Source organism: Homalodisca vitripennis, chromosome 6 (assembly GCF_021130785.1).
Source record: "Homalodisca vitripennis isolate AUS2020 chromosome 6, UT_GWSS_2.1, whole genome shotgun sequence".
NCBI lineage: Eukaryota > Metazoa > Arthropoda > Insecta > Hemiptera > Cicadellidae > Homalodisca > Homalodisca vitripennis.
In genome coordinates this window covers 15,622,380-15,650,287 of record NC_060212.1, presented here as the reverse complement: position 1 = coordinate 15,650,287, position 27,908 = coordinate 15,622,380, and the positions used below count along the sequence as shown (strand labels likewise).

Sequence of the window (27,908 nt, the reverse complement as noted above, 5' to 3'; positions counted from 1 at the left end):
TATAAGTGCAAATCTATTGACATTACTATTGAAGCGGTAAAACATCATGGAGTGAATTCTTTACAGCTAGAAAATACTTTAACTCAGATAGAACCCAATTGCAATACAAAGGAGAAATCCTCTGAGTTCATATACTATTCAAAATGATTATGACAATTTAAACAAATCAAATAAAAATCTTAGAAGATAGTTTGCTTGAAAATGAACTTTTAGTAAAAAATGATAAAAACGAAGATAAATTGGAAATGGCTGCAAAAATTGGTGCTGCTCTATTAGAAAAAAACCAGTTGCTAGAAGGAAAACTTGCACTTCTAGAATCCAAACTCACCAGTGCTGAAGCAAAAATAGAAGAAATGAGTACTGAGGAAGAAAGCTACCTGAGGAAAATTGAAAATCTTCTTCAAAAGATATCTGAAAACTGGAAGTACAACTTGACAACCAGAAAAAGCTTAATTTAGACATCCAATAACACTTTTGAAGAACATGACAGGAAACAGGAGGAGATTATCAATGAGCTAGTACTTAAAAAAAAAGGGAGTTAGAGAAATCTATGCTGCTAAAGAGAACGGGAAGGTCACTGCAGAGCATCCTCTTCTCAAGAATATGTAGACACTGAGACACAAACAACCCCTACACCTGATCAGCCTCCAACAAATGCTCCACATACTGGCACACTATTTAGTTCCTCTGCTCTTTTTGCTGGACATAGCACAATTAAAAAACAGACAGGAGCAACTGGAACTTATGGTCAAGGAATGTACTGGAAAAATCCTTAACCAAAGCCAGGCAGCAACTTTGGCAAAACAACAAATTTAGAGAAGCTTCTCCTACTTTGGAGCGTGTCCAGATGACACCCTCTAGAAGCCTTACTACCACCAAACAAAAGAGAATAAACACAAAGTATTAAAGGGGAAAAATCAATTTAGTGTGTCACTGCAAGTTGCAAAAAGTAAAATTAACCATCAAAAACAACATAATTCTAAAATAGAACCTAACCATAAAAGTAAGCAGCCGCCTCCTTTGAAGTTGGGATCACTTCACCCCCTGAAAATTCAAAACCAAGACCACACAATGAAACTATAGAGGAATTCTTTGACAAAAATATTGACTACTATAAGCAAATTATCACCAGTAATCACAAAAGCAGAGAAACAATTACAGATCTTAATAGCAGTGACGAAGAAGAGGCTCCTTTTTTAGAATCGAACATTTCAAGGAAAGGGAGACAAAAAAACTCAATAAAAGGAAAAACTTGCAGTCCTGCACCAAAATATAAGAGGGCTAGTAAATAAATCAAATCGCCTCCTTCACTTAGCTGAGTTGAAAAAGCCCGATGTCATCATCTTAACAGAGCATGGCCTCAGACAAAATCAGATAGAGTCCATACAATGGTTACCCGGCTATATCCTAGTTACCCACTACAGCCGTGCTAACCACAGGCTTGGAGGAGTAGCTATTTTTGTAGACAATGCACTCCAAAATCACGTTGAAGAAATTGATGTGTCTCAATACTGCCAAGAACTTGTATGTGAGGTCGCACTTATGAAGATCAATCTCAACAATTATATTACCGGTACTTATATTATGGGTACGTGCAGATCGCCAGACAGTAATCTGGATGTTGCAATGGCTACATTATCTCATCTAATAGACGACAAAAAAATTGAGAACAAACCTCTTTTAAATAATGGGTGATATAAAATGTCGACATACTCAACCCAGACAGAAATACTACAAAAACTAAATGAAATGCTTGCTTACCACAATGTTTCAGAGAGTCAACATGCCAGCTACAAGAATCACTCCTACATCTAAGTCATCTATAGACTGGATTGTATCAAATAGCACCATTGATGCACTTGACACAACAGTTTTTCATACTGGGCTCTCTGACCACACTGCCCAGATGTGCACTATTACCAACCTGAAGAGAACAAGTTTGCCTAAATCAGTGCATAGAGCTATTGGGAGTAGAAACTTACATGAACTGAAAGGTTTGCTAACAAACGAAAAAATGGGAAACTGTGTATACTTCTTTGAACTCAGAAGAAGCCTACAACAGCTTTAGAAAGCTAGTGACAGCTGCCTTAGATGCTGCATGTCCCCTTATGACAGCTGGTAGCAAAAAGAGAACACTAAAGGCACTTCGCTGATGCAGAAGCACTAGTGCTCAAGAATGAATTCCTAACTCACCTTAACGAGTATGAAACTACAGGAAATCTTGAGGATAAAAACAAAGCAATGGATCTCAAAAAAACCTATGACCAAAAACTGAAAACTCTCAGAAGCCAAGCTATTGCTAGTAAAATTTCCAACTCAGAGAACAAATCTAAAACAATCTGGGAAACAATAAATACTGTCCGATCAAAAAAACAAAACTGCTCACCTGAACTAAAAACTAACCATTGATGGAAAGCTTATTGAAGATACATCTATAGTCGCTGAACAATTCAATAACTACTTTGCCAACATGGCAAAAAACACAATTAACCTTAATAAAAACTCTCATAGAAAAACCAGTCGAACCAGCTGAACGCATAGGCACTCAAAATTAATGAACTTAGTTCATTAAGACCCACAACTCAAGAGGAATTAAGATTAATTATTAAAAACTTTAAATCAAAAAACTCAGCCGGTATTGATGACATATCCACAAAAATACTAAAGCACTGCGCAGAAGAACTTATCTATCCCCTTACTGATATCTTCAATAAATCTTTCAACGAAGGACACTTTCCCTCAGCCACTGAAAATATCAAAAATCTATCCTAAATTTAAGGCTGGCAGTAAATCAGAATTAAGTAATTACAGACCCATTTCATTACTACCAACTGTCTCAAAACTTTGTGAGAAAATTGTTCTCGTCAGGCTATTAGAACATTGCAGGTTGAACAACCTGTTAAGCAGCTCTCAGCATGGCTTCGTCAATGGCAAGTCAACAACTACAGCAATGATTAGCTTGATAGAATCAGTGACTGACAGCATAGAAAAAGGCAACCTGACTACAGCTATCTTCTTGATTTGAGCAAGGCTTTCGACTGCCTGGGTCATGACCTCATACAGAAGAAACTAAAAGCACTTGGTGTAACAGAAACAGCTCTGAAATGGTTTGAAAGCTACCTCAAAGACAGAAGTCAAATAGTCGAACTAAAGTCTACTGAAAAAGGGTTGACTAAAGCATTCCGATCACAACCCCATCCTATACATAGAGGTGTCCCACAGGGATCCGTGCTGGGGTCCAGTGCTTTTTATTCTTTTTACTAATGACCTTCCAGAATACTTACATGAATATACTAAAACTTTGATGTACGCTGACGATACAACCTTAATCCTTGACAACAATACACCTGAAAACCTTAGTGTAAATGCTTTTATTGCGGTCAACATGGCATATCAATATTGTGATGGAAATTGGACTATAGTGGTTAACCCCTCTAAAACTACCCAATTAGGGTTTGGGAGAAGAACAGGACAAATTAATTGCTCACCAGAAGTTAACTTGGTTGAACAAACCAAATTCCTCGGAATTACAATTGACTCAAGCTTATCCTAGACACCCCATATTGACCAGCTATGCAATAGACTTAACTCAAGCCTATATGCACTCAAACAGGTTAAAGAAATTGGTGATCTGACTACAGCACGTACTGCCTATTTTGCTCTATTTGAGGCACATATAAGATACGGTCTAGCTGTATGGGGAGGGACATCAAATGCTAACATGACCAGAATCCTAATTCTTCAAAAAAAAGCAATAAGAATCCTTGCAAACCTTCATTTCCGGGAAAGCTGCAGAGAGGTCTTTGCAACATTAAAGATCTTGACAGTGACCGCTCTCTACATACAAGAAGTTATTTTATATGTTGACAGAGAAAACCTATCAAGGCTTGAAGACCTGCACTACTACAACACCCACAAACTCAACTATGTATCCACTGCCCATTCACCACTTAGCACAATATGAAAAAAAACCATCCTACATAGGAAGAAAGCTGAGCAACTGTCTACCGATAGAAATAAGAACGAAGAAGGGGAAACAGCTAAAAGACTGAACTCCATAAACTGCTCTCACACCAGGCCATCTACACACTTGAAGAATTTTACCAAATGACCAATCCTGGACATTAATATTCTACTCTAAATGTTTGATGTCACCAATTAGGTTTATTAATTTTTGACACTATCTCTGTACTTGATGTATATGAATAAAGAACATTTTGACTTTTGACTTTTGACTTTGAAGTTTTATCACCTGACACAATTTTGTTTAAATATCCTCACCATCATCACTTTACTGTGTGAGAAAAGTCAAAGCACTTCCGAGTCTCTTAGTTTTTTGCACATCATTAAGCATTTTTGGAACACATCAGGAACACAGCTTGTGATAACCTAAGCGGTCCTTAACAATTTCGTACAAAAGAGTGCATGAAATTTGTTGGAAATCGTCAGATAGCGTTGTCATAGTGACACGTCTGTTCTCTTGGATTTTTTTCGTCAACTGCTCTTACCAGATCATCGGTGACGAGAAAAGGCTGACAGCTCCGATTCTCATCATCCACATTAGTTCAACCGCCATTGAACATTCTAACTCACTTTCTCACCATTCCTTCACTCATCACGTCTTCCATGTAAAAATCTCGAAGTTGACAATAAATTTCAGCCAGTTTCACATTCATTGCGTTCAAAACTCTTATTACAGAATGAATCTCACAATCGGCAGGATCACTAATTGTCTTAAACATTTTAAACGTTTAGAGAAAACTGAAAACACAACGTAGAACAACTAAAATGGTGTGAGTCGATAGCCAGTGAACTAAAAGGACGACTAGTGCACATGCACGGAACACCGATTGCAGTGCTATGGCGGCAGTAGAATGAAACGGTACTTACTTTCTGAACACGCCTCGTATAAGAACCACATTTTTCAGCTTTTTATGTTATAAGTTCCATTATGCAAGCATTCCTAAATGTCTATTCCCAAACTTCACAGAAAACACAGGAAAAAGTGTTGACTTTTTAATTTTATGATGTTATGTCACTATTCTGAAACATTCTAAAATTAAAAATAATACAATTGTAACTAACTTATTTCTATTTAAATATTACATCATATCAATTACAAGCTTTTTATTTATGATGTATTTTTTTAAAGTGGTGGAAATGTGTAAAAAAAGCAGTAAACATTAATTCTTACTGTAATAAAAAAAAATTACTGTAGCAATAATTCTGCAAAATTGACTTAATATATACACAGAATTGAACAAGTTAAATTAATTTAACGTCCACTTTGATAGTTCCTTTTTTAAGCTTGTAATCGAGGGTCCAACGTTTGTAACTGGATCCGTGAATTTTGGAATCGTATTCATGGATAGGTTTAGAGAAATAGTTATAATTTTGTTGAAAGTGGTTTACAAATTCACCTTGTACAGGTGCAGGGCCGCCGTATCAGAGTTTGCCTTTTGCGGAGCTGCTGCCACAGCCGGACACGCTGGCCATGTGGTCCAAGGGTCGCTCGTTGGATCTGTTAGCCTGTGACCTGATGAAGATACTGTTCACCACCCAGGAGCGTATCACGTGCAACGTCAACGGTAAGATGGGCAAGCTGCAGTTCAACGTGGACAAGATCAACCTGATCAAGGAGGTCATCCATTACTTCAGCGGGTACAGCGGTGAGATATTCGAGGAACAGTGGAAGGTGTGTGTGTGTGACAAAGATCGACACGTCCAACCGAGGTCTGAAAAGAAAGTTTCTCTTGAAAGGGATCATTTAAGGTCGTATTTGTGTGGGGAAAAAGATCAACATCACATCAACATCGGTCTGTTTATGTTTGCGTACCTTTTATATTAAAGGGTATCGAACTGGCGATCGTTAACGATTCCTCTATACCATTAGTGAGCGTTTTAGTTACCTGTTTTTAATAACTCGCAACACTCTTTATTTTGCAGAAACATGATTTTTTGTACATGAATGAACGTGTAGAATGCAACTAGTTTAAGCCAGACTAACATTTCGTTATGTTATTCTACTATTTTTATCATTGATTTCATGTTATTTTTATAACTGTTTCCACCAACACTCACTAAACCTTTAAAATGTTGATTTGTTAAAGTCCAACTTAAACTTATTAGAATTTTTGTTGATTCGTCAGTCAATTTCAGTGTAACTGAGTTTTAAAAACAATAAATATTTTTATTTCAAACTTAGACTTTATAAATTTTATTGATCTAATTTGGAAGTCTACTTAGCCTGTATGAAAAAAATTAATTTATATTTATTTAAATTTTAGTTATATTTATAAATATGTTGGAAATAAATTAAACGTTCTATATGTGTGTGAGGCTGCGATTCAAATCCATTTTATTTGTTTTGGTATGGGAAGATTCGTGAAATTATGATAATTAAACTGACTAATGAAATAACTAATGTTTGAGTATAAATTGTGTAAGTTGGTGCAGTTGGCTGTACCGAATTTAAAAAACTGTAACCAACTGTTAAATTGTGATAATCGTTCACTGTTTCACCACAATATCTAATGTGGTAATTACAATCTCTATTTTTATTGCTAATGAATATTAAAGTACAGAGAATTATTATTTGATTGTGTTTGTTCCACGGGCTCTATGAGACCATAATATTATTTGTTAACGTGAACATTCCTGGAAAACTCGAACAATATTAATGTACATTATTCAGTGAAAGATACAGGAAACCTATTAGATTAAATAAACAAGTTCCTATTAGCTGTATGAATGTTAGTTTGTAGTAGCAATATCCATTGTAGTTACTATAGTTAGGGGGACTTATGTACGTATAGTACTTAGCATAGAGAAAATAGTTATAAACACAAGAATATGTGTAAATTGTCTATCAGATAATATACTTTCAAGATACTGTATGAGATCACAAATTCACTACTTTACATTTTTTTTTAATGCAACGTGTTAGAAATTATAGATCTACATTTCATGTGTAAATGTAATAAGTAATATACAGTAGAGTCTGGCTCATCCAAATCGTAGCAAAGCGACAGAATGGTTTACCAAACTCGTTGAGTTGGTAAATGCATTTAGGCTCTATTACAAATTTATATTAATATATTTTGTTGATCAATTTGAATTACAAAATGTAAACTACTAAATTAAAACGTTGACTGGTGACAGACACGATGTTGCATGAGACATGTTTTTGCAATCCTGGCTGCTTGGCTTTATTATTTATTAATAATGTAAAGATATCTCAATTAATAATGTTAATACTATTGTTATCGTAAGAAACTAATCTTCTATACTCATGTGAAGTTTAAACAATATATCTCAGGTCTACGTGTATTAAGTAACAGCTTATTTGCCACAAAACAGGCTAGCAAGGATGTGTCTTGTACTATAGTGCGTAAATATATATATATATATATATATATATATATATATATATATATATATATATATATATTAGTGCGTTGATATTATATGTATCCTGATGAGTTCTCAGAATCTCGCAGGATGGAGCTGCAATTGAGGTGTTAAACAGAGGAGGCAGTTCAATTAAAATAAACCATTTACACCATTATATAAAGATTTCTTCAGTGAGAGAACAGAAAACTTGCAACGTAGTATAGATTGTTTATTGTACTAGCCAATTTGGCTACACATAATCTACTGGCGTGTGTAACCTACCTTAGGAACATAACCTACCTTAGGTACATAACCTACTTGTGTACAAAAGCTATGTAACTTTCCCCACTCGCACTGCTATTTGGAAAATATTACGTTTTGGTTTCACACACAGCAGATTTTGGTTACTTTTTGACTCAGAGCGAGAAATGTTATAAACATTAAGACTAGGATTTAATAATCGTAAGGATTTGAGGAATAATAAAATAGCGGACAGCAAAGTTTATCTCCTGCAATTATCTACAGCTCTCTTATCTATTACGTCACAAATAATTTAAGTTACATTGGAATTTGAGTTGTTCCAAATAAATGTTGTTCTGACAGTAACTATATTGTCTCAAACTGGTGACAGTTTTATTTTTAACTTACAGTTAGTAAACAAACTAACTTTATTTGATTAACAGGACTCTACTGTATATACAATATTTTAATTACCAAATTAATACACTATTGTTTAAATTCTTTCACACATGAATTAAGAACTAATGTAGTTTAGTTTACTATTCTGGTAAATTACTTGTCTTGGTAAAACCAAAATGTTTTTCCAAAACAAAAGTTATGCAGTGGTTATTATTAAGTGCATGAAATACTGGACAATTAATTAAGAACAATTTTATAGATAATACGTAAAACATAAATAAAAATTATATATTAATAAGTGATGTATAATTATTATAATGAAAAATAATCTCATTTTTCAATATGAATGTGCCCACTCACAAACAAGTATCAAATCACGTGTTTTGAATTTGAATAGTTTAATATAATGTTGAGTTTAATTAGTTTATAATTAATTACACATAGTGTAGAATCACTTCCTGTAAGTAACTAAGTTATATAATATTTTTAGTGCCATAAAATTGAACAAAATTGTGTAGTTAAATAAGTGTGTAATATATTAAGTCACAAAGTTGTATTACTTTTCAACTCTTTATTAATTGAATCTCAGTTGATTAACTATTGAGTTTTAATTGGAAAACCACAAATACAACAAAATGTGGTAATTAACTCACTTAGTTCCCCAATTTATTAAAATTGTGATTTTCTTATAAAGTTGTAAAGATGAAGTAGACTGAAGTTTGTTGCTTAAGGATAATTTTATTACAAGCTTAGGGTCAACGTTAGTGGCATACATTTGTGAAATCAATCATGCTGACAAACCATACATCTGTAAAATACAATATTAACTTTTATGTAAGTTCATATTAATGTAATACGTATTGGGGAAGATTTACTAAAAAGTGTATTGTTTGACTTGCTTGTTAGAAAATATTCATATCAGACATTTTGATATTTTATTTCAATTATTGTTAAATTTGTAACAATAAAAGTCCAATAATCAGACTTAGGTTTTAGAGTTAAGAACATTAAGTTATTGTATGAATTCTAAAAACAAACTGACCTATTGCCTTGAAATTGGTCACAACGCTTCATATCTTTATAGGCAACACTGAGATTTATGATCGTGCTTGTTGCGTTGAGATTTGGCTGAGTGTTACCGAAGACTTTTACATTGATTTTATGGATAACCAAAAGGGCAACAAGAAAATAACAAAATAAATAATTTGGTGAACAAACTGTGTATAAGCATATGAGGTGTTAACATGTGAAATTTTTATTTATAAAGTAAAATGATAAAATAACACAGTAGAAAGTCAATGTTAAAGTCTGTGACCAGATGTAATTAAGCCTACACCAGCATGTCACCCCCTCACTAATCACTGGAAATTATTTTAATACTGTAATGAAACTTAAATTAATGAATAAAAATGTGAATGTATCACATGGCAAGATATCCTGAGAAAGATTTTATCTGTAGGTTTTAAATTAATTTTGTTTGAAATTTCATTTCTACGTAGACAAGAATGAGTTTGTGCATTTCCAACTATGAGAACTATGAAACTTGTCTTAGTTCATTGAAGCTTTTGTTTTAAAATTCCCCCCAAGGAAGGTGTTAGATAACATGGCTTTGTAAAATCAGTGTTGCCATCCTGATTTTGTACAGAAAACAAAAAACGAAGTTACAAGAGTTCTATGTAAAAATTTACTTACGGCCTAGTTTTGATGGTGTGTCACTTGGAAATCACACACCTGGGTATTTATTACTTAAAAAGAACGTACACTTATATCTTACTCTTAACTCATAACCCTAAGTGAATATTTATAGTATATTTTATCAAGTTAATAATTAGTAGATCCTTAATTATATATTTAGGTTATTCATGAACATCACGTAAGTTAGAGGACGCTTAATTTATCTGATATTTTGCTACACTGTAACCTTCAACGTGATATCGGAGATTGTCAGAAGGTACCAGAAAATTGTCAATAGTTGTCATGTAAACGGTAATAAGACAAATCTTACTTGCATACGATAGAATGTTAATGTGATGCGTAGAAGGTTGTGTTTATAGTTCGCCATTTCTAATGTGATGTACACTATTGTTACGGCTGGCATTCCGCAGCTTATAGTTCTCGGTTTGTAACACTTTGTTTTAAGTACTTTATCATTATTGAAAGTTTATTAGACATATATGTATATAAGAACAGATATTAGAGTGTTAGTTTATAATGGTGTTGGTGAATTAATGCAGAGAATAAAAAAACGTTACTTGTTTGGTTAAATATTTATTATTACTTTGTTTATGCGAAAGTTGTTGAATAAATAGAGATTTATCAGATGTAGTGGAATTTTATTAACCCATTGAAACAAATTAAAAATGTGAATGTGGAGCTCCAGTTCACCTTCCTTTTATTGCAGCGTCCTTCCGTTATTGGTATCTGACGCTGTCTCAGACTTGACTCCTGGAATCTGGAGTCATCTTCGTCTGAAGAGATCATCCAAAGAAAGTCGGTGATGAAGAAGCTCAAAACGAACCTTTACTTCGCTTCGACATCAGAGACACTTATAAATAGGCGGAGAGGTAGTCTCACAGGTGCACTACGATGTTTGCGACACAATCTCTAGACTCGCAGATTCCAGACGCTGCTCTAAGAGGAAGCTGAACTGAAGCTAAACTCAACATTCACATTGAATCAGCCCTTCCCTTCCCACCATAGCTACTTTTTGTGTAAATTAAATAACTTTTAAAATGGTTTTGCACTTATGTGCTCGATTGAGGAAAGTCGTATGTATAATTTTTTACAGTTTAATAAATTTAGTTTCTTAGTTTCCAACTGTTTGGTGTATATTTATGAGTCGGTTCTTGAAATAAATAGATAAAAAGATTTAATATAGGAGCTACAAGTTGAAAGCGCTTTTTGAATTAGTTCGAATAGAAATCTCGGAATGTGATTGCCACAAAAGGGTTTTTGTAGTCCAGTTCTGTTTTATGCCACTAGCCCGTTATAGTAACTATTGTGGTTTACTTGGTCTACTTGTTTTTGCAATTTTTGAAATTCTTTAGAAGTCCGTTTTGTGTGGTGCAGGATCAACAATTATTCATTAACACTTGAGATAAAATAATCATAAACAATCGCAATCCTGTCACAAGTTAGTCTGTGAGATGACAGTCTAATTAATGATGTACACTATTTAAACTTGGAATGGATGTATCCATTATACGATTTACGATGGCCGGTAGGGGGGATGACATTCCACTATAGACGTCAAATTTCCATTTCACAATTCTCCGATTTAAAATAATACTGAAATATTTTTTGTGCCAATAACGGATTTTCTAAATTATTAAATTTATTTCACTTCAATTCAAATCAATAACTTATATTAAAAGGCCAATTGTTTAAGGTAATCAATTTAAAATACTATAGATCTCAATTAAATGTTTGTTATCGAAACACAAAAATTTATACTTGAAATGGATGAATTGATTCTGTTTCTAACTAAATAAATTAGTCTAATATACTTTCTTAAAAAATAAAAAAATAGTCTTTACCATTTGAGCAACTTCACTTCGCATCAGTATTTTGCATTGTTTAAATTTATTATATTCAGTAATCATACGTGTAGTGCACCAGAGGTTTATATCTGTGTGTAGACACAACCTATAAGACTCCAAAATACAAGTGCAGTACACAAAACATGCCATACACACTGCTTGCTGAGCACCCGTGGTAATGGAGGAATAACCCAGAAGGGGTTTTGGTAATTGTTCTAAGTTCTAAGCTTGACTAGTAAAAGAAGTTTAAAAAAAAAATGTAATACTAAATGGGTCTATTAATTAAAACCAAAAACAATATACCAGTTAACCACGCTTTTAATCTCCTTCACCAATAAAGAGAACATTGACAATTGTTTCATCAGTCAATACGTATCAAACATTTTCACATAAAAATTCCTCATTTGGGTGTATAAACATTCCCTAAAGTAAATCACTCCATCTCTATTCACAAAAAAGTTATTAGGAGGGGCGGTGGTACTTTTAAGGCACCCGGTATATACATTGTAAACATCATAACCGTAAAAATGATACCAAACAACGAATAATACTCTGAAACTCACAGAGTATTACTTAATCATGAGTCGTCCTCATGGGCCACTGGCCTGTGCGAGGATCTTATCAAACAGATTAAGGGGGAGAGTCGATACAGTACAAGGTCGATGGTACTGATAAAAAGTGATTCGGTCACAGACAGGATTTGAACCTGTGCTATCTCTAACTCAGACCCAAAGTCCAACGTCTTAGACCGCTCGGCCATCGGCACTCTCAAGCCATTTCGTGTCTAACGTGGTTGAATAAAGCGTATCACTATGGAAAAGAACAGCTGGATAAAAATTGAGTCTCTTTCAGAAGAGAGTGGTTGAAACAAAGCCGGTTAAGAGGGCGTCTATAGTACTAGCAAATAGAGTTGGGGCTGAAGGACCAGGTAGTTGCACGCACGCACCTACACACTCACGAGTTCAGGGAGTTGGAACCAGCCCGGCATCTTTCTCGGGTTATCCAGTAACGTCTTAGACTCGTGAGTCTAAACACAAAACCAACACTTGCAACCTATTTATTGTTGAGGAGTCAATTTTCTGACAGCGTCAGATTCCAGATGGTGCACTAAGAGGAATGTAATCTGCAGATAATCTCAACATTCACATTGTAGCAACCCTTCCTAACATATACTATAAGTATATTGTAACACCGTCTAAAGATTTAACATCAAAGTGTCAATAAACAGTGAACCTTAAGGCTTCATGGATAGTTACGAGAGCCAGCCATTTGGCAAACCAGAAAAATACTACTGTACAATAGTCAAGTTATAAAGGAACCATTGCTGACCAGCTGGTTTCACAGGTTATTACATAATCTTGTGTACCATAAAGAATGTCATATAAGACATTGTTAATGCAAAAACCTAACCTCAATACACTGAGGAAAATACCACAATACAGAAGGAGAAAAATATAGAAAAGTCTATTTTACACTGCTGGCAAAATGTTAATGGACGTAATTTGTTTTATATTTCAAACATTACACGATTTGCTTGTTCCAAAGTTACAATTGAAAAGAGACGAATATGGAGGTCCGGAAAATACACTAAAAATATTTGGATATGCGATAGATAGTAAGTTTTTATTTTATACAATACTTGTTAACACTGTATTTTTAAATTATCCTGAGGCCCCTGTTTTTGGAAGGGCGTTTCTCACCAGGTACCTAAAAAATGACATTATTAGAAATAACAGACTATTTAACGTTATGTGACAATTACATGCCATTATGGAGATTCATTTTTGTTTCCTGCATTCCGAAAGGAAGCGATGTCGGCAAAAAGGAGGCCACTCTGTCCTTATCTACCATTTTTTATTAGGCTATAGGCTATAAGTAGGTAAATACATACGTATGTGTTATACATATAAAAATTTAACGAGTGCTCACAAGATCTGTGTTTGAATTTATAGATCGAGGGATTTTTTTCTTACTTCGCCATAAGTGCGGGGTGAAGCCGAACATGATCTAATGTCGGAACGATCATGGAAAAGAATTACGATCTGGACGTGATCTAAGGTCGGGAAAGTGCCGATCGCAAAATGCCCTTGTCCAAGGTTTGGTGGCCCCGCACTTCTGGCGAATAAAAGAAAAACTTCCCTCGAGTTAGTACTCAAATTCAAGCCCAGAACACGAGAGCGCTCGTAAAAGTTATCTGTAACATATTTATGATAACCCAGCAGGGATCACTTCTGGCTGGTTTATATCTTCCAGTTGAACCCACTACTGGGCACAGCAAAAACCGATGTGTCACTTCAATCTGGGCAACCTTATGGATGCCCAGGAGCGGTACATCACTAACCGCAAATGTTGAGATTCTGGGGTTCATGGGCAATTCGATAGGTCTAGTCTACTGGGAGATGACTGTTGGAGTTGGCGGGGTTTGTTCCCTAACCTCAGACTTACCTCAGAGGATCTTGTGAACCTCAACTAGGGTGTGCCACCCCTGCCTACTTTGACTGATCGCCATAATGACATGTAATTTTCAAAGTATGTCAAATAAAATGTGTTATTTCTAATAATGCAGTTATTTCAAGTATCCGGTAAGAAAGACTTTTCTAAAAAAATAGTGGCCTCCGGATTATAGTTCTGTCCAGCTTTAAAATTCTTAATTATTCTCCAGGAAAAGATTTTGTCTCTATAAAATTAGTTCGACTAGTTTAAATTTAAACATAAAAAAAAAAAAACTGACAAAATAAATAAAGGATATGTTTTAACGTATTTTTAAAATGTTTTCCAACGAGTACAAAACGGATTCAAAACTAAAACATTACATTTTCTAAAAAAAAAAACAAAAAAAAACAATAAATTTTCTCAAAATTCAAAATTTCGATTTACTATTAAATTTCTGTCAAACACTTTAAAGGGGGTGGTGTGGCAATTTTCGTGGAAACGCCATTGAAGTTCGAAAAATCCAAATTGGTCACATTACCGATCTAGTCTTTGAAGCCAGTGGTGTCAAGATTCTATCTAACACTCTTAGGAAAATAATAATTATAGGGTTGTATAGATCACCCAATGGATGTGGCGAATCTTATTTTACAAAACTTTAAAATCATATAAATTGTCTTTTCTTAAACAGATTTAAATATACAATAATTGGCCAGTGTCATGTATCAAGCTTCTAATGACAGTTTCATTTATCATGAAAAAATCCTATTATGAAATAAAATGTTTCTTGGGGGGGGGGGCGGGCCCGCTCGTCCTCCCCCCTCGGTGCGCCCCTGATCACATGCTCTCTAATGACACAACATTTTATGGTCTGTGCGTTTCTGTTCATATCACACTGCTCCTATTTACACTAGACACCACATCTGATACATTCTCTTCTAATATTGTAATCTTGTAGGAAAAATAAATTTGCCATAAGTTTCTCATTGAGTTTACAATAGAATTTGTCACACATAAATCGTACACCGATTTACTGTCTAAAAGCTTTGAGGCCTTTACTGTCTAAGTATCTATATTTTCGTTAGTTTATTTTCCAATGGTAGCCATTTTATAATAATTCTGTTATTTTTTAGAACTGGACAGTATGAAGGAAAGCCGACCATTCATACATGGTCTGATATTTGAAGACAATAAGTATCGATATTGCAAAGGTTTTATAGGGTTTGTATTTGGGACGTTTGTAGGAATGGGTAAGTAAATGCAACGATTGTACTCACTAAAGGTAAAAAAAAAATACTCCTGAAATAAAACGTAGTAATAGTAGCAAAAACAAAGTCACGTAGATTAGACTTAACACGTAGGGATGCAGGGAACTACAGAGTGGACTTTGCTTCAACTGGACGTTTTGTATATAAAGTGACAGTTCTTCACAATTATTTATCCAATACTGTAACGTATATCTCAAGATTAAAAAGTTTCATGATTTTTTCATTTCAAGAATTGAACTATTACCTAGTTCCTCCCATGAGATTTTACCATACCAACAAAACAATATTGCTGTAAAATAAAAACCACATTTTCAAAAAGTTTTTACTTATTTGTTGTTTAAGAAGTATGTGAAATTAATATAAAAAAGTAAAGGAACATGTGTTTAGTGTTAAAACATTGTGTAAAACTTTCATTAGTATACAATAAGTTGTTTTTGTGTTGTGTGTTTCCAACCTATAAAATACAAGCATTGATTGTATTAGTTACACATGAGACAAATCATCCATAAGAACGAGGTGTGGTGTTATTGTTCGGGTTATTGTTACAGTTAGTTCTGAGGTCTGACGCTAGGGGGTCTATGGTTGGCACTACTCCTCTGATCTTTCGGTCTATGGTTGGCACTACACCTCTGGCTCTTTCGGTCTATGGTTGCTCTGTATCTTTCGGTCTATGGATGGCACTATACCTCTGGCTCTTTCGGTCTATGGTTGGCACTACTCTGAATCTTTCGGTCAATGGTTAGCACTACTCCTCTGGATCTTTCGGTCTATGGTTGGCACTACTCCTCTGGGTCTTTCGGTCTATGGTTAGCACTACTCATCTGGATCTTTCGGTCTATGGTTGGCACTACTCCTCTGGGTCTTTCGGTCTATTGTTAGCACTACTCCTCTGAATCTTTCGGCCTATGGTTAGCACTACTTCTCTGGATCTTTCGGTCTATGTTTAGCACTATTCTGAATCTTTCGGTCAATGGTTAGCACTACTCCTCTGGATCTTTCGGTCTATGGTTAGCACTACTCCTCTGGATCTTTCCGGTCTATGGTTAGCACTACTCCTCTGGCTCTTTCGGTCTATGGTTAGCACTACTCATCTGGCTCTTTCGCTCTATGGTTAGCACTACTCCTCTGGATCTTTCGGTCTATGGTTAGGCACTACTCCTCTGGATCTTTCCGGTCTATGGTTAGCACTACTCCTCTGGATCTTTCGGTCTATGGTTGGCACTACTCCTCTGAATCTTTCGGTCTATGGTTAGCACTACTCCTCTGGATCTTTCGGTCTATGGTTGGCACTACTCCTCTGGATCTGTCGGTCTATGGTTAGCACTACTTCCTCTGAATCTTTCGGTCTATGGTTGGCACTACTACCTCTGGGTCTTTCGGTCTATGGTTTAGGCACTATTCCTCTGAATCGTCCGGTCAATGGTTGGCACTACTCCTCTGAATCTTTCGGTCTATGGTTAGCACTACTCCTCTTAATCTTTCGGTCTATGTTTAGCACTTCTCCTCTGGATCTTTCGGTCTATGGTTGGCACTACTCCTCTGTATCTTATTTTGTTTCGGTCTATGGTTTAGCACTATTCCTCTGGATCTTCCGGTCTATGGTTGGCACTACTCCTCTGGGTCTTTCCGGCTATTGTTAGCACTACTCCTCTGAATCTTTCGGTCTATGGTTAGCACTACTCCTCTGGATCTTTCGGTCTATGGTTGGCACTACTCCTCTGGACCTTTCTGTACTTTTCTATCCTCTTTCCGTTTGAAGTAATCTACTTCTTCCTTTCCCTCTTTTTTGCTCTATGTTTCAGACTAACTCCAATGGCGGCTTGTAACCCTGCCGAGGGGATGCATTTCTCCGGGTTCTTTAGAGGAAAATTTTACGAAACCTTCGGAACACTATGCTCCACTCCGAAGTCACCTAGCCTTACCTAGATATGCGAGGCTCTGCCTAGGTGTACGTTTTATACTCTTAGTTGCTCAAAATAAGGGTGAGGAGAATAAAGAATCAACAGGATCAGACAACCTCTCAGTAGAGGGTTCGTGGTCCAAGACAATCGTGTCTTACTGTAGTTTTCTTCGTTCTTCCTTTTAATGTTTCTTACAGTCAATCTGTTACTTCTCATAAGTTTCAGCTCACAACTTGTAAACTGCTCTATTACAACATCAGAGACAGAGCATTTTGCATGCACTTATAAAGTCGAAAAGGAATTCTGGGAGAAGTGAAATACTTTTTAAGGACGTTAGAGGTTCGGAAATCATGCGACTACCTGACTAGATCTAAGTCATAGAACATTAATATTAAAAGAACATTAATGACTAGAAATTTGAAGTTCTACTAGACCACTAATAATAGAATAGAACATTAATTAATGACTAATATCAAATAAAATTAATGCCCTAATACAGCATTAATAGACTAACGTAATAACTATGCTTGTTATAAAGTATACGAGTCAGAAAATAGTATTCAACATTTGCGAAGACAATATTTAGTTATTATTTTATGACCGTTAATTTATGATCTCAATAAAATATGTTTGACTCAGTTTTGTTGTTGTTCACAGCGTTCTACGAGTATATCTTGAGTGGCCTGAAAATTTCTAAAGACACAATGTACTTCCTGGGCAAAATGTCGACACTGCTATTGGCAATCGGGTGCATGGTTTTCACGCAAGTTAGTTTTCTAGAGAAATAAGTTCATCGCTTTCATCGAAGTGATGATACTTTGTATGGATTTTTTGCAGTATTACAGGAATAAGTATTATTTATGACAACCACTGATTGGAGTGGGGCAATTGTTTAGTTTATCAATATTTCTTAGGTTAATGAACGCAGTGCAAAGGATTGCAACTGGTCATATTTCCACCTTGACATTTTCTCATTAGACCTCTTCCTCAGATAAATAATTACCTAACACATAACATCGGTATAGGTTAAAATACATAACCTAGGTTGTTGTTATGTTAGTAAGTTATTCACTTGAGGAAGAGATTAGATTGCAGATCTAGAAACGTAGTGTTACTGATTTTTTTTATCACTGAACGATGGAAAATGTCCGGGAAAAGCGTTTTTCCTTCACGATCCTTTCATCGTCAAAAACAAAGTAAAAAAATACAATTACTTAGTTCATACATAATTTTTATACTTATTTGAAAAAAATAATTATATTCAAGTCAGGCTAGTTAGAGATGTTCAGGCTAGTTTGCGATATTAAGTTTTTTTTTTTATCAAGACCATCAAAATGAATGACGACGTAATATTTTCATTAAAAAAATGCTTTACTGCCCTCAAAGTGTTTAGATTTTTGGGCACATTGAGCCATACATACAAAATACAAATGTATGCCTTATAAATACATGATGACTTGGTTTTTTCTACCCCAACTCGCTAAAAGTTTTCTTACCTCCAGACTTTTAATAAACCCAGTATGCTGGTTCGTGAACTCCTCAACAATATAGAATGCACTGTATATATATTTAATAATACCAACTAAATTAAATAAGAGTGAACAAAACTGGTCATGCACATAGGGAAAGCGTTTGATAATTAGAAACATTAGTTGAAGCATTTCCATTGAAACATAATGGTAAAAAACTATAACTACTTGAAGGAAAGGAATAAATTTCCCTGATATTTTACATCGTTCAGTGATCTGATCTCTAAATGGCAATTAACTTCATTTAGTTACAAAATTCCCGTACCAAGTTCCTATTAATGAGATGTTATTTTTTCTTTCCTATCAGTACCGAAGAGGCTGATAAGACGATCAGGACGCTAAATAATAGTTTATATAGCATTTCTTCCTCATTTGTTAAGGAATTCTATGTTAAATTCCAAATATATCTCCTATGTCTTTAATGCATCATTAGTGTTTGGTGTTTCTATAAGAATTTAAGGTATTAAAAGCTATTCCTGAATTCAAAAGGAATAGTCAAGGGGGTGTGAATTTGTATAGACCCATTTCAAGAACACCCATTGTTTCTAAGATTTTTGAGAGTATTGTACTTCAAAGGCTACAAAAGTTTTCTCTCAAAATATCACATAATTTCTCCCTCTCAGTTTGGTTTTAGGCCTAGCCTAAGTACATACTCAGCTATTTCAAAACTGCTGGAGGAAATCTACTATTTTTGTAAAAGTGGCGAGTACTCACTTGGTCTCTTCTGTGACTTTCGCCACACTTTTGATGTCGTTGACCAAATGATTCTGAATAAGTCATATCGGTATGACATCAGAGACGTTCTGATATGTTCTCTTCATGCCCTTCTAATTGATTATATTGTGTTGAAATTTCCCAAAATTGTGCAATATTTCAGTCTGAGTTTCTCCGTATAAATGGTGTTTCTCAGGGTTCACTACTGGATCCAATATTGTTTTTCTCTTCGTGAATGATTTACGACCTTCGAGGTTTACCAGTGTTCCTTCAACCCCTTTTGTTTACCAATGACACAAGACTAAATTTTTCAGCAAGACCTCTTCTGCAATGACCCAAGCCGTAGATTGCTATTCTTCTTTGTCGTTCGAATGGTTCAAACAAAATAAATTATTTCTTAATATATCCAAAACAAAAACTGGTACGTTCTGTGCTTCTGTAAAGTCAGATTCTACAAGAGTCCTCTATTGTTAAATTTCTTGTCCTTCATATTAAAAGTAATCTCAAATGGGATGTTCATATAGTTTATGTGAAACACTGAATTCTGCTATTTATCCACTGAGGTGTCTAGCTTCTATCGAGTCTAAGGAGGCTCCTCTATTTCGGTATTTTTCAGTCCTTGATGACGTATAAAATTATTTTTTGGGGTTTCACCACCCAGTCGAACATGGCGGGAGTGTTTATGCTTCAGAAGAGGGCTCTTAAAATTGTCTTAGGGCTGGGGTCTAGAGATGGTTGTAGAGAGTACTTTAGAGCACATGGGGTCTTGAAATTCCCATCTTTAATCATTTACCACACTTTATATTCCATCTTTGAAAACTGAAAAATATTTAATACTCTTCTTAATTACCCTTATTAAAACAGAAATAAAGATTTTTTAATTCCTGAAAACTTTTATTTTACTCCTTCTAGAAAACAACTTTTTCTTTATCGTATTCGATTTAAACAATTTACCACCTAATATTGAAAATTCCAAAGCACGTCGATTTTCAAAAGTAGATTAATACTCTATCTCTTCTATCTATCTCTCTATCTAACACGAGAGGGTCTTCTAGAGGCTTGATGAAGTGCTGTAATTTCAAGTATTCTTTCCGGTAATGAAAAATATATAATTGATCACAGAATTATTTCAGTAATATGACTTGCACCACACTGAATTATTCCAGTAGTACGTCGCACCAAAAAAATGTAAGTTTTCAATGGCGCCAATGACTTTGTTTGAAGTTTGTTTTTGACGATGGAAGGATTGTGAAGGAAATAGGATATTTCCGGGCATTTGCCATCGTTCAGTGATACAAAAAAATCAGTAACACTACGTTTAGAGATCTGCAATCTGATCTCTTATTCAGGCAAATAACTAACGTAACACATATTTACAAACGAGGTTAAAACTAACAAAGCATAACAAAGCGTTGTGACACGCGTAAGAAGTTTTACCTGAAGAAATCAGATTGCAGATCTCGAAACGTAGTGTTACTGAACAATGGAAAATGTCCGGTGCCAATGAATCTGATTTGATACGAAGCCATCCGACCCGTATGGATTTGGGTGCACATACGGCGATGGCCTGAATCCTTCAGGGGAATGCGTTTCTCCGAACAGGCGTTATAAAATAAGACATTCTTTAACTATTCCTTCTAATTATTTTGATTACGATTGGATTATGATTACTACAATGTAGCATCATCATCATGCCATCATTAACGTTTTTTTTGTGTGGTAGCTTGATCCATAGAAATAAATAAATAACAAACATATGTACCATTGGCTGTTCACCGGAATACAGTATAATATAATGTAGCCTAGAGCAGAATATTACTGATAACCAATAGATTGAGTGATTCTAGTTTCCGTTATCCTTACCAGCCAGTGGTGGTTCCAGATAAGGTGCCTGGTGCTTATCTGCTTACCGACGTTTTTTGGCTCTGCGGGAAGACACATTTTTCAGGCACTGATTCTGACCGCTGTGATATCAGGACCGGTGAGGAACGTCATCCTGAACTTTGAAGAGGCCCAACGCATGGTCTCCTGCAGCAACCGCATGGCATATAACCTGTCCCAGGCGAGGTACGGCTTGCTGGTCAAACCGTTCAAATTGGCATTTTTGGGCACCAAGGTAAACGGTTTGTTGTGTAATTATTACCTTAGTCTTAGTCTTACGCGAGTTTTTGGGGTCAGGCCGGGTCAAAAAACAGTAAAATCTTGAGATATTTCAGCATCGCTGTGGTGTGCAATCTTGCCAATAGAGTTTAAACAGAAACTCGCAAAACCATCCGCAATTCGCATCCGCTTATAAATGTGATTTGAGAGGGGCTGATCGATATGGTGATTGGGTGCAGTTCATGGGATTAATGTGGCGTCTTTATTAAAAATTAATAGCCTTTTCATCTTTGTTGAAGTAAATTCTTTTCTTACTTATTGCTGGGATTTTTCTTATTATCTTTGACGGGTTTTCTAGTACTTTACTTCTGTAGAATTTTATTGCATGCGTGTTTTTTTTCCACTGCGATAAACAGTTCAAAAGTTCTAGTTCTAGTTTCCACTGGAAAGTACTTCACATAGATTGAATAACTTCGTAAACCGGTCAACGAATCATTAATTATAAATAATTATGAACAACAGCTTTCTTATGAATATTATTTATATTAGGTATATTTTAAAAAATTAGTAAAAGAAAGCTAACAGATTAATATACAATGTAACTAAAAAAACTATCCGAAGGTAAATAACAACAAAATAAATTTATCTACAACCACAATAATAATAGCAATAACAACAACAACACAATAATAATACAATGCACACACACACACACACACACACACACACACACACACACACACACACACACACACACACACACACACACACACACACACACACACACACACACACACACACACACACTTCTAGTCCAATTTTGGAGTTATTAAAAATTCAAATGTAAATACTATCTAAAATACCATAAACATACTCATAAAACCATACAGTAAACGTTTTTATGACTCTTTCAGAGCGATAAAAAAATGAAAACAATGTGTGTATGTATGTGTGTACGTAATATATATAATATATAGTCTAATCGAGTTCTCGAATTAAAGAATACACATGTGTTTAGTATGTTTTTAGTACAAACTTCTTCATTTCATTTTATCTAAATGTGCTATGAAATCACAAAATTTAGGTTTACCTAAATCATATTAAAACGTTGTATTCAAATAGTGAAATATCTCATATATCTTATCACTACTGTTTTTCAACCCATATATAAACATAATTTGAAATAAACACATAAAAAATTGTATGTATATTAAAAAAATTTCATTCGTAATTTTAACAAAAATGTTTTATAACAGTTTACGAAAATACAAATTTTATTCTTTAAAAGGGAATAATTAACAGTTTACACTACCAACAGTGCACAGTGTACTACAAGTAGTTCTACCAACACCTTAAAGTGAATATTCGCTCCAATTTTGTTATGATTTCTAATGTATATTGACAAATTCAATTTTATATAAATTTTAGGACCGACACAAAGCTATCTACTTAATTATTTTTCCCTGTTGCACCATTTTCACGAGATGTCCGTTTATGTGGCATCTTAAATGTGGGAAAAGAACAAGTTATACATTTGAAAAGTGTTTAATGGGTTGGTAATGGAGGTCAACAACAGTCCGGAAACTCAAAAGATTTATTGACCGATGCTGTGAACGAACACCAACTGACTTTGGCCAATCTGTACTTCAGCCTGACCATCTCACACGTTGAGCAACGTGGTCAGTATTTGACAATAAAAATGATCGATTAAACACATTGGATTTGTAGTGAATTGATTGGTCACGTTGTCCTTCTGTAATCAATGTGTCATTCACTTTCTCCGCAAATCCATAGACAATACTAATAACGCTGTATTAAGGGAATATACAATATGTTGAATGCGGGTAGGGTACAATAAGCGGACCCGGTTTTTTATATCGAAATTGGCAAACGGTATTACTTAATCATAACCATCGATATAATCAATCGATACTGATTAATTATTTCGAATAATTAACTTAAATAATCTATATCAAAAGCTGCAAACACTTTCAAATGATACACTTAAGGTAATTTTTCAATTTTAGATAAGTAACATTTGATTATTAAAAATGGCATTCAATTTTAGAAAACTACACGACAATTGCTTTGAAAGATGATAAGACATGTTTTTCGTGGATTCAACATGTTGGACTCTAAGTGAAATTTGTGGGAAAGAAACAACTGTAACTGTGAGAGGAGCAAATATGGTTGTCTTCAGTTTTCCTAATTATGGTTATAATCATTTGTTTCACCACTGTAAATTCACATATTAATTTAAAACATATGATTGTTATTAAAAACTATAGATACTTTTATATCGATTGAAAGTCTAGGATTTGAGATGCGAATATTAGGTACCGATGATTACATTCTTCGATATAAAAACCGGGTCCGCTTATCGTACCCTACCCTTGAATGCTGTTGCAGATAGAGACAGAGGAACTTAAAGATACCTTGGCATCTGTGAAGAATGTGGTGGAACCGTTAGCCCAGGAGATAGAGGGGAAAGACGATACAAAGTACATCAAAGAGGAAAATGACTACTTGGATGCGGAATTAGTAAGTCGTGAATTGATTTCACTTGATTTTAAAGAGATCTATTACCTTTTTCAAGGTTAAGCAACTTTTTCGGCCATTGTTGAATCTGCGAACTGGCCATCATCACTGGTTTACTAAAATACAAATGTACACATGATGAGTTTAAAAGTATAATAGGACCATTAATGACAATGTTATACTGTCATTGCCCCGCACAAGAACGTAGCCCAAAAAAAAAAAAATATATATATTTTTTTTTTGGGGGGTGAGGGGTCCAGGCATATATTTTCCCATAATGGAGTCCATTTTGTTCCTTGAAAAGTTCTTGACCCGCTTCTTTGTTGAGTACGATCTTTCAGCAGTACATGTCAGTAATACTGAATTCATTAAATAATAATAATAATAGTTTACTAAAAAAGTAATTGAAAAAAAAAAAATTGGAAGGGGGTGTTCGGACCCCTTTGACCCCCTTGGTGGCTACGTCCCTGCCCCGCAATACGTTCATTTTTGATATCTAAACTCGTTTACAGAGGTTCTACACTAAGTGATCCTAAGTCTGACGCATTGTGAAATCTGCTGTTGCCGAAGTCAAAATTATGCGTTTGCATTACAACGCGTGTTATATAACTATTGGTACTGTACATTTTATGATCACTTTGGTAAGAAAATAGACGTTTCACTTAAATCCGGATAATCCAACGGATGCCCTGGGGTGCCACATCTTCGTAGTAGCATACGAGTATAAAGAGATATTGGGATAAAATGGATACCTTAGTGTCAAAAGCTATTATCAAGTTCAACAATGAGTGAGCACTGCTCTCAGAGGGACAACAATAAAGTATATACTACAGTAAATCATAGTTACCCATTGTTGATACAGTGACTCTTACCCCTCCTCATTGAATTTCCACAGGAGGCGCTCTTTACCGCCAACATTAACCGTCCTGATTATTCTGTCACCAGGCCCGTACTCGTACCGGGGTCCTCCAGACATTTCAAGGGCCCGGCCGAATACCTTTCCGGGGCCTGCCAAAGCTAAGTACGGCCCTGCTTGTCGCCCCGGAAGCAGCGCAAGTGTCCTTTCAGAATTATGTGCAATTTAGGGGGGGGGGTTCTCATCTTCCTGTCCTAAGTGAACAACAATTACAAAACACGTGAAAGATTTAATAAAAAGTAAATTACATTAAGGCTATTCAAATAAACAACGAGTAATTTGGTATATGTTTTACATTTAAAAAGTATTGACTCACTAAAATAACCTAAAATGTATGGAAGCTTTTAAAATATAGTTTTTGGAATGCTGGCAATTTACGATTTTATTAATTCAACGCTGTCTATACAGACATTTAAATTTGTTATCTTTTCCAGGGTGACACAAAAAGAAGTGAAGAGATGGCGAATAAGTATAGTTATGAAGAGAAGAAGCATTTTCCATTTGTTCCTTTTGTTGTGAATATTAATCTAACTGAAAACTTAAGTTCGGTGGCGGAAAAGTACCAAAACAAGTATTACGAAAAATTGGAACTACGATGTGAAGGTTTGTAAATTTAACTTCTTCTCATTAAATGCTAAGCTTAATGTGGTTTTAGTCTTTAACGATAATCAAGTAACGGTGCATTAAAAACAGTCTAAGTAAATTACTATTTAGATTTGGATTAATGGCGTAGCCAGGATTAAAGGGATTTAAGAAAGAGTTTGTACTAGGTTATGTCAATGGTTTATAGTAGTAAAACTAAAAGTATTGTCTAGTGCGCAACAAGCAGTTTGCTAACTAGTTTCATTGTTATGCTCAACTATAAAGCGGAAAAAATAAATAGGATTTATTACTTCCCAAAATAAAAATACAAATGATGAGGTCTTATTTACCTATATGTTTTGAAGAAACATCATAATCAAGTGAACTGTGCAAAAAATCTGCCTAATGCCCTTTTCGTTAAAGTAAATGTACAATAATACAGCACATACAAATACATAGAAGTTTAAAGTTCAAAATAAACGTAAGTTTGGTCTCTCAAAATATATTTATGGACCCTTATATCAGATCTCATGGGCTGGATTATATTTACATGAGCCGTTTGGCAACACCTCTGATTTCAGATCACTTTATGCGCGGTTATTAAGTAGTCCTACTATACTGTCTATAAATAATCCATCATCTTCATATCCGGTTTGAAATGTACCATCTTCGCTGATAACCCAATCCATCATCTGCAGGTCAGAATTTAAAATATAGCGGTTTTACTGTTAAACTCAATCCATCATCTGCAGGTCAGTACCTGTAATATATCGGTTTTACTGTTAACTCAATCCATCATCTGCAGGTCAGTATCTGTAATATATCGGTTTTACTGTTAACTCAATCCATCATCTGCAGGTCAGTATCTGTAATATATCGGTTTTACTGTTAACTCAATCCATCATCTGCAGGTCAGTATCTGTAATATATCGGTTTTACTGTTAACTCAATCCATCATCTGCAGGTCAGTATCTGTAATATATCGGTTTTACTGTTAACTCAATCCATCATCTGCAGGTCAGTATCTGTAATATATCGGTTTTACTGTTAACTCAATCCATCATCTGCAGGTCAGTATCTGTAATATATCGGTTTTACTGTTAACTCAATCCATCATCTGCAGGTCAGTATCTGTAATATATCGGTTTTACTGTTAACTCAATCCATCATCTGCAGGTCAGTACCTGTAATATATCGGTTTTACTGTTAACTCAATCCATCATCTGCAGGTCAGTATCTGTAATATATCGGTTTTACTGTTAACTCAATCCATCATCTGCAGGTCAGTATCTGTAATATATCGGTTTTACTGTTAACTCAATCCATCATCTGCAGGTCAGTATCTGTAATATATCGGTTTTACTGTTAACTCAATCCATCATCTGCAGGTCAGTATCTGTAATATATCGGTTTTACTGTTAACTCAATCCATCATCTGCAATTGCTGTTAACTGTATATCTGTAATCCTGTTAACTCAATCTGTTCTAGTCAATCCATCGGTCAGTATCTGTAATATATCTGTTAATTCCATCATCTGCAGGTATCTGTTACTGTTAACTCAATCCATCATCTGCAGGTCAGTACTGTAATATATCGGTTTTACTGTTAACTCAATCCATCATCTGCAGGTCAGTATCTGTAATATATCGGTTTTACTGTTAACTCAATCCATCATCTGCAGGTCAGTATCTGTAATATATCGGTTTTACTGTTAACTCAATCCATCATCTGCAGGTCAATATCTGTAATATATCGGTTTTACTGTTAACTCAATCCATCATCTGCAGTTCAGTACTGTAATATATCGGTTATACTGTTAACTCAATCCATCATCTGCAGGTCAGTACCTGTAATATATCGGTTTTTACTGTTAACTCAATCCATCATCTGCAGGTCAGTACCTGTAATATATCGGTTTTACTCTTAACTCAATCTATCATCTGCAGGTCAGTATCTGTAAATATATCGGTTTTTACTGTTAACTCAATCCATCATCTGCAGGTTAGTATCTGAAATGTATCGGTTTTACTGATAACCCAATCCATCATCTGCAGGTCAGTATCTGTAATATATCGGTTTTACTGTTAACTCAATCCATCATCTGCAGGTCAGTACCTGTAATATATCGGTTTTACTGTTAACTCAATCCATCATCTGCAGGTCAGTATCTGAAATATATCGGTTTTACTGTTAACCCAATCCATCATCTGCAGTTCAAAATCTGAATTATGCTGGGTTAATTTTTAACCCAATCTATCATCCTCATTTCAAATTTTGAAATATACCGGTTTACTGCCAACCAAATCTATTATTTGCAGACGCAGACGAGAGCCTGAAATATCCCAGCTAAACTGGTAGC

The 27,908-nt window shown here is 35.0% G+C and overlaps 1 protein-coding gene across 5 annotated transcripts in view; it reads left to right on the top strand.

Annotated features, from left to right (window-relative positions):
- Nucleotides 1-12,944: 12,944 nt before the first annotated feature.
- LOC124364141 (protein sneaky) overlaps nucleotides 12,945-27,908 on the top strand; it is a 35,951-nt gene continuing 20,987 nt past the window's right edge. For all 5 annotated transcript variants that reach the window (XM_046819377.1, XM_046819376.1, XM_046819374.1 and 2 more), the window contains exons 1-6: nucleotides 12,945-13,185; nucleotides 15,134-15,250; nucleotides 17,827-17,936; nucleotides 21,295-21,528; nucleotides 23,922-24,053; nucleotides 25,401-25,569. In XM_046819377.1, the coding sequence (XP_046675333.1) occupies nucleotides 13,056-13,185; nucleotides 15,134-15,250; nucleotides 17,827-17,936; nucleotides 21,295-21,528; nucleotides 23,922-24,053; nucleotides 25,401-25,569 (892 nt within the window). In that variant the 5' untranslated portion in view covers nucleotides 12,945-13,055. The remainder of the gene's footprint in view (nucleotides 13,186-15,133; nucleotides 15,251-17,826; nucleotides 17,937-21,294; nucleotides 21,529-23,921; nucleotides 24,054-25,400; nucleotides 25,570-27,908) is intronic.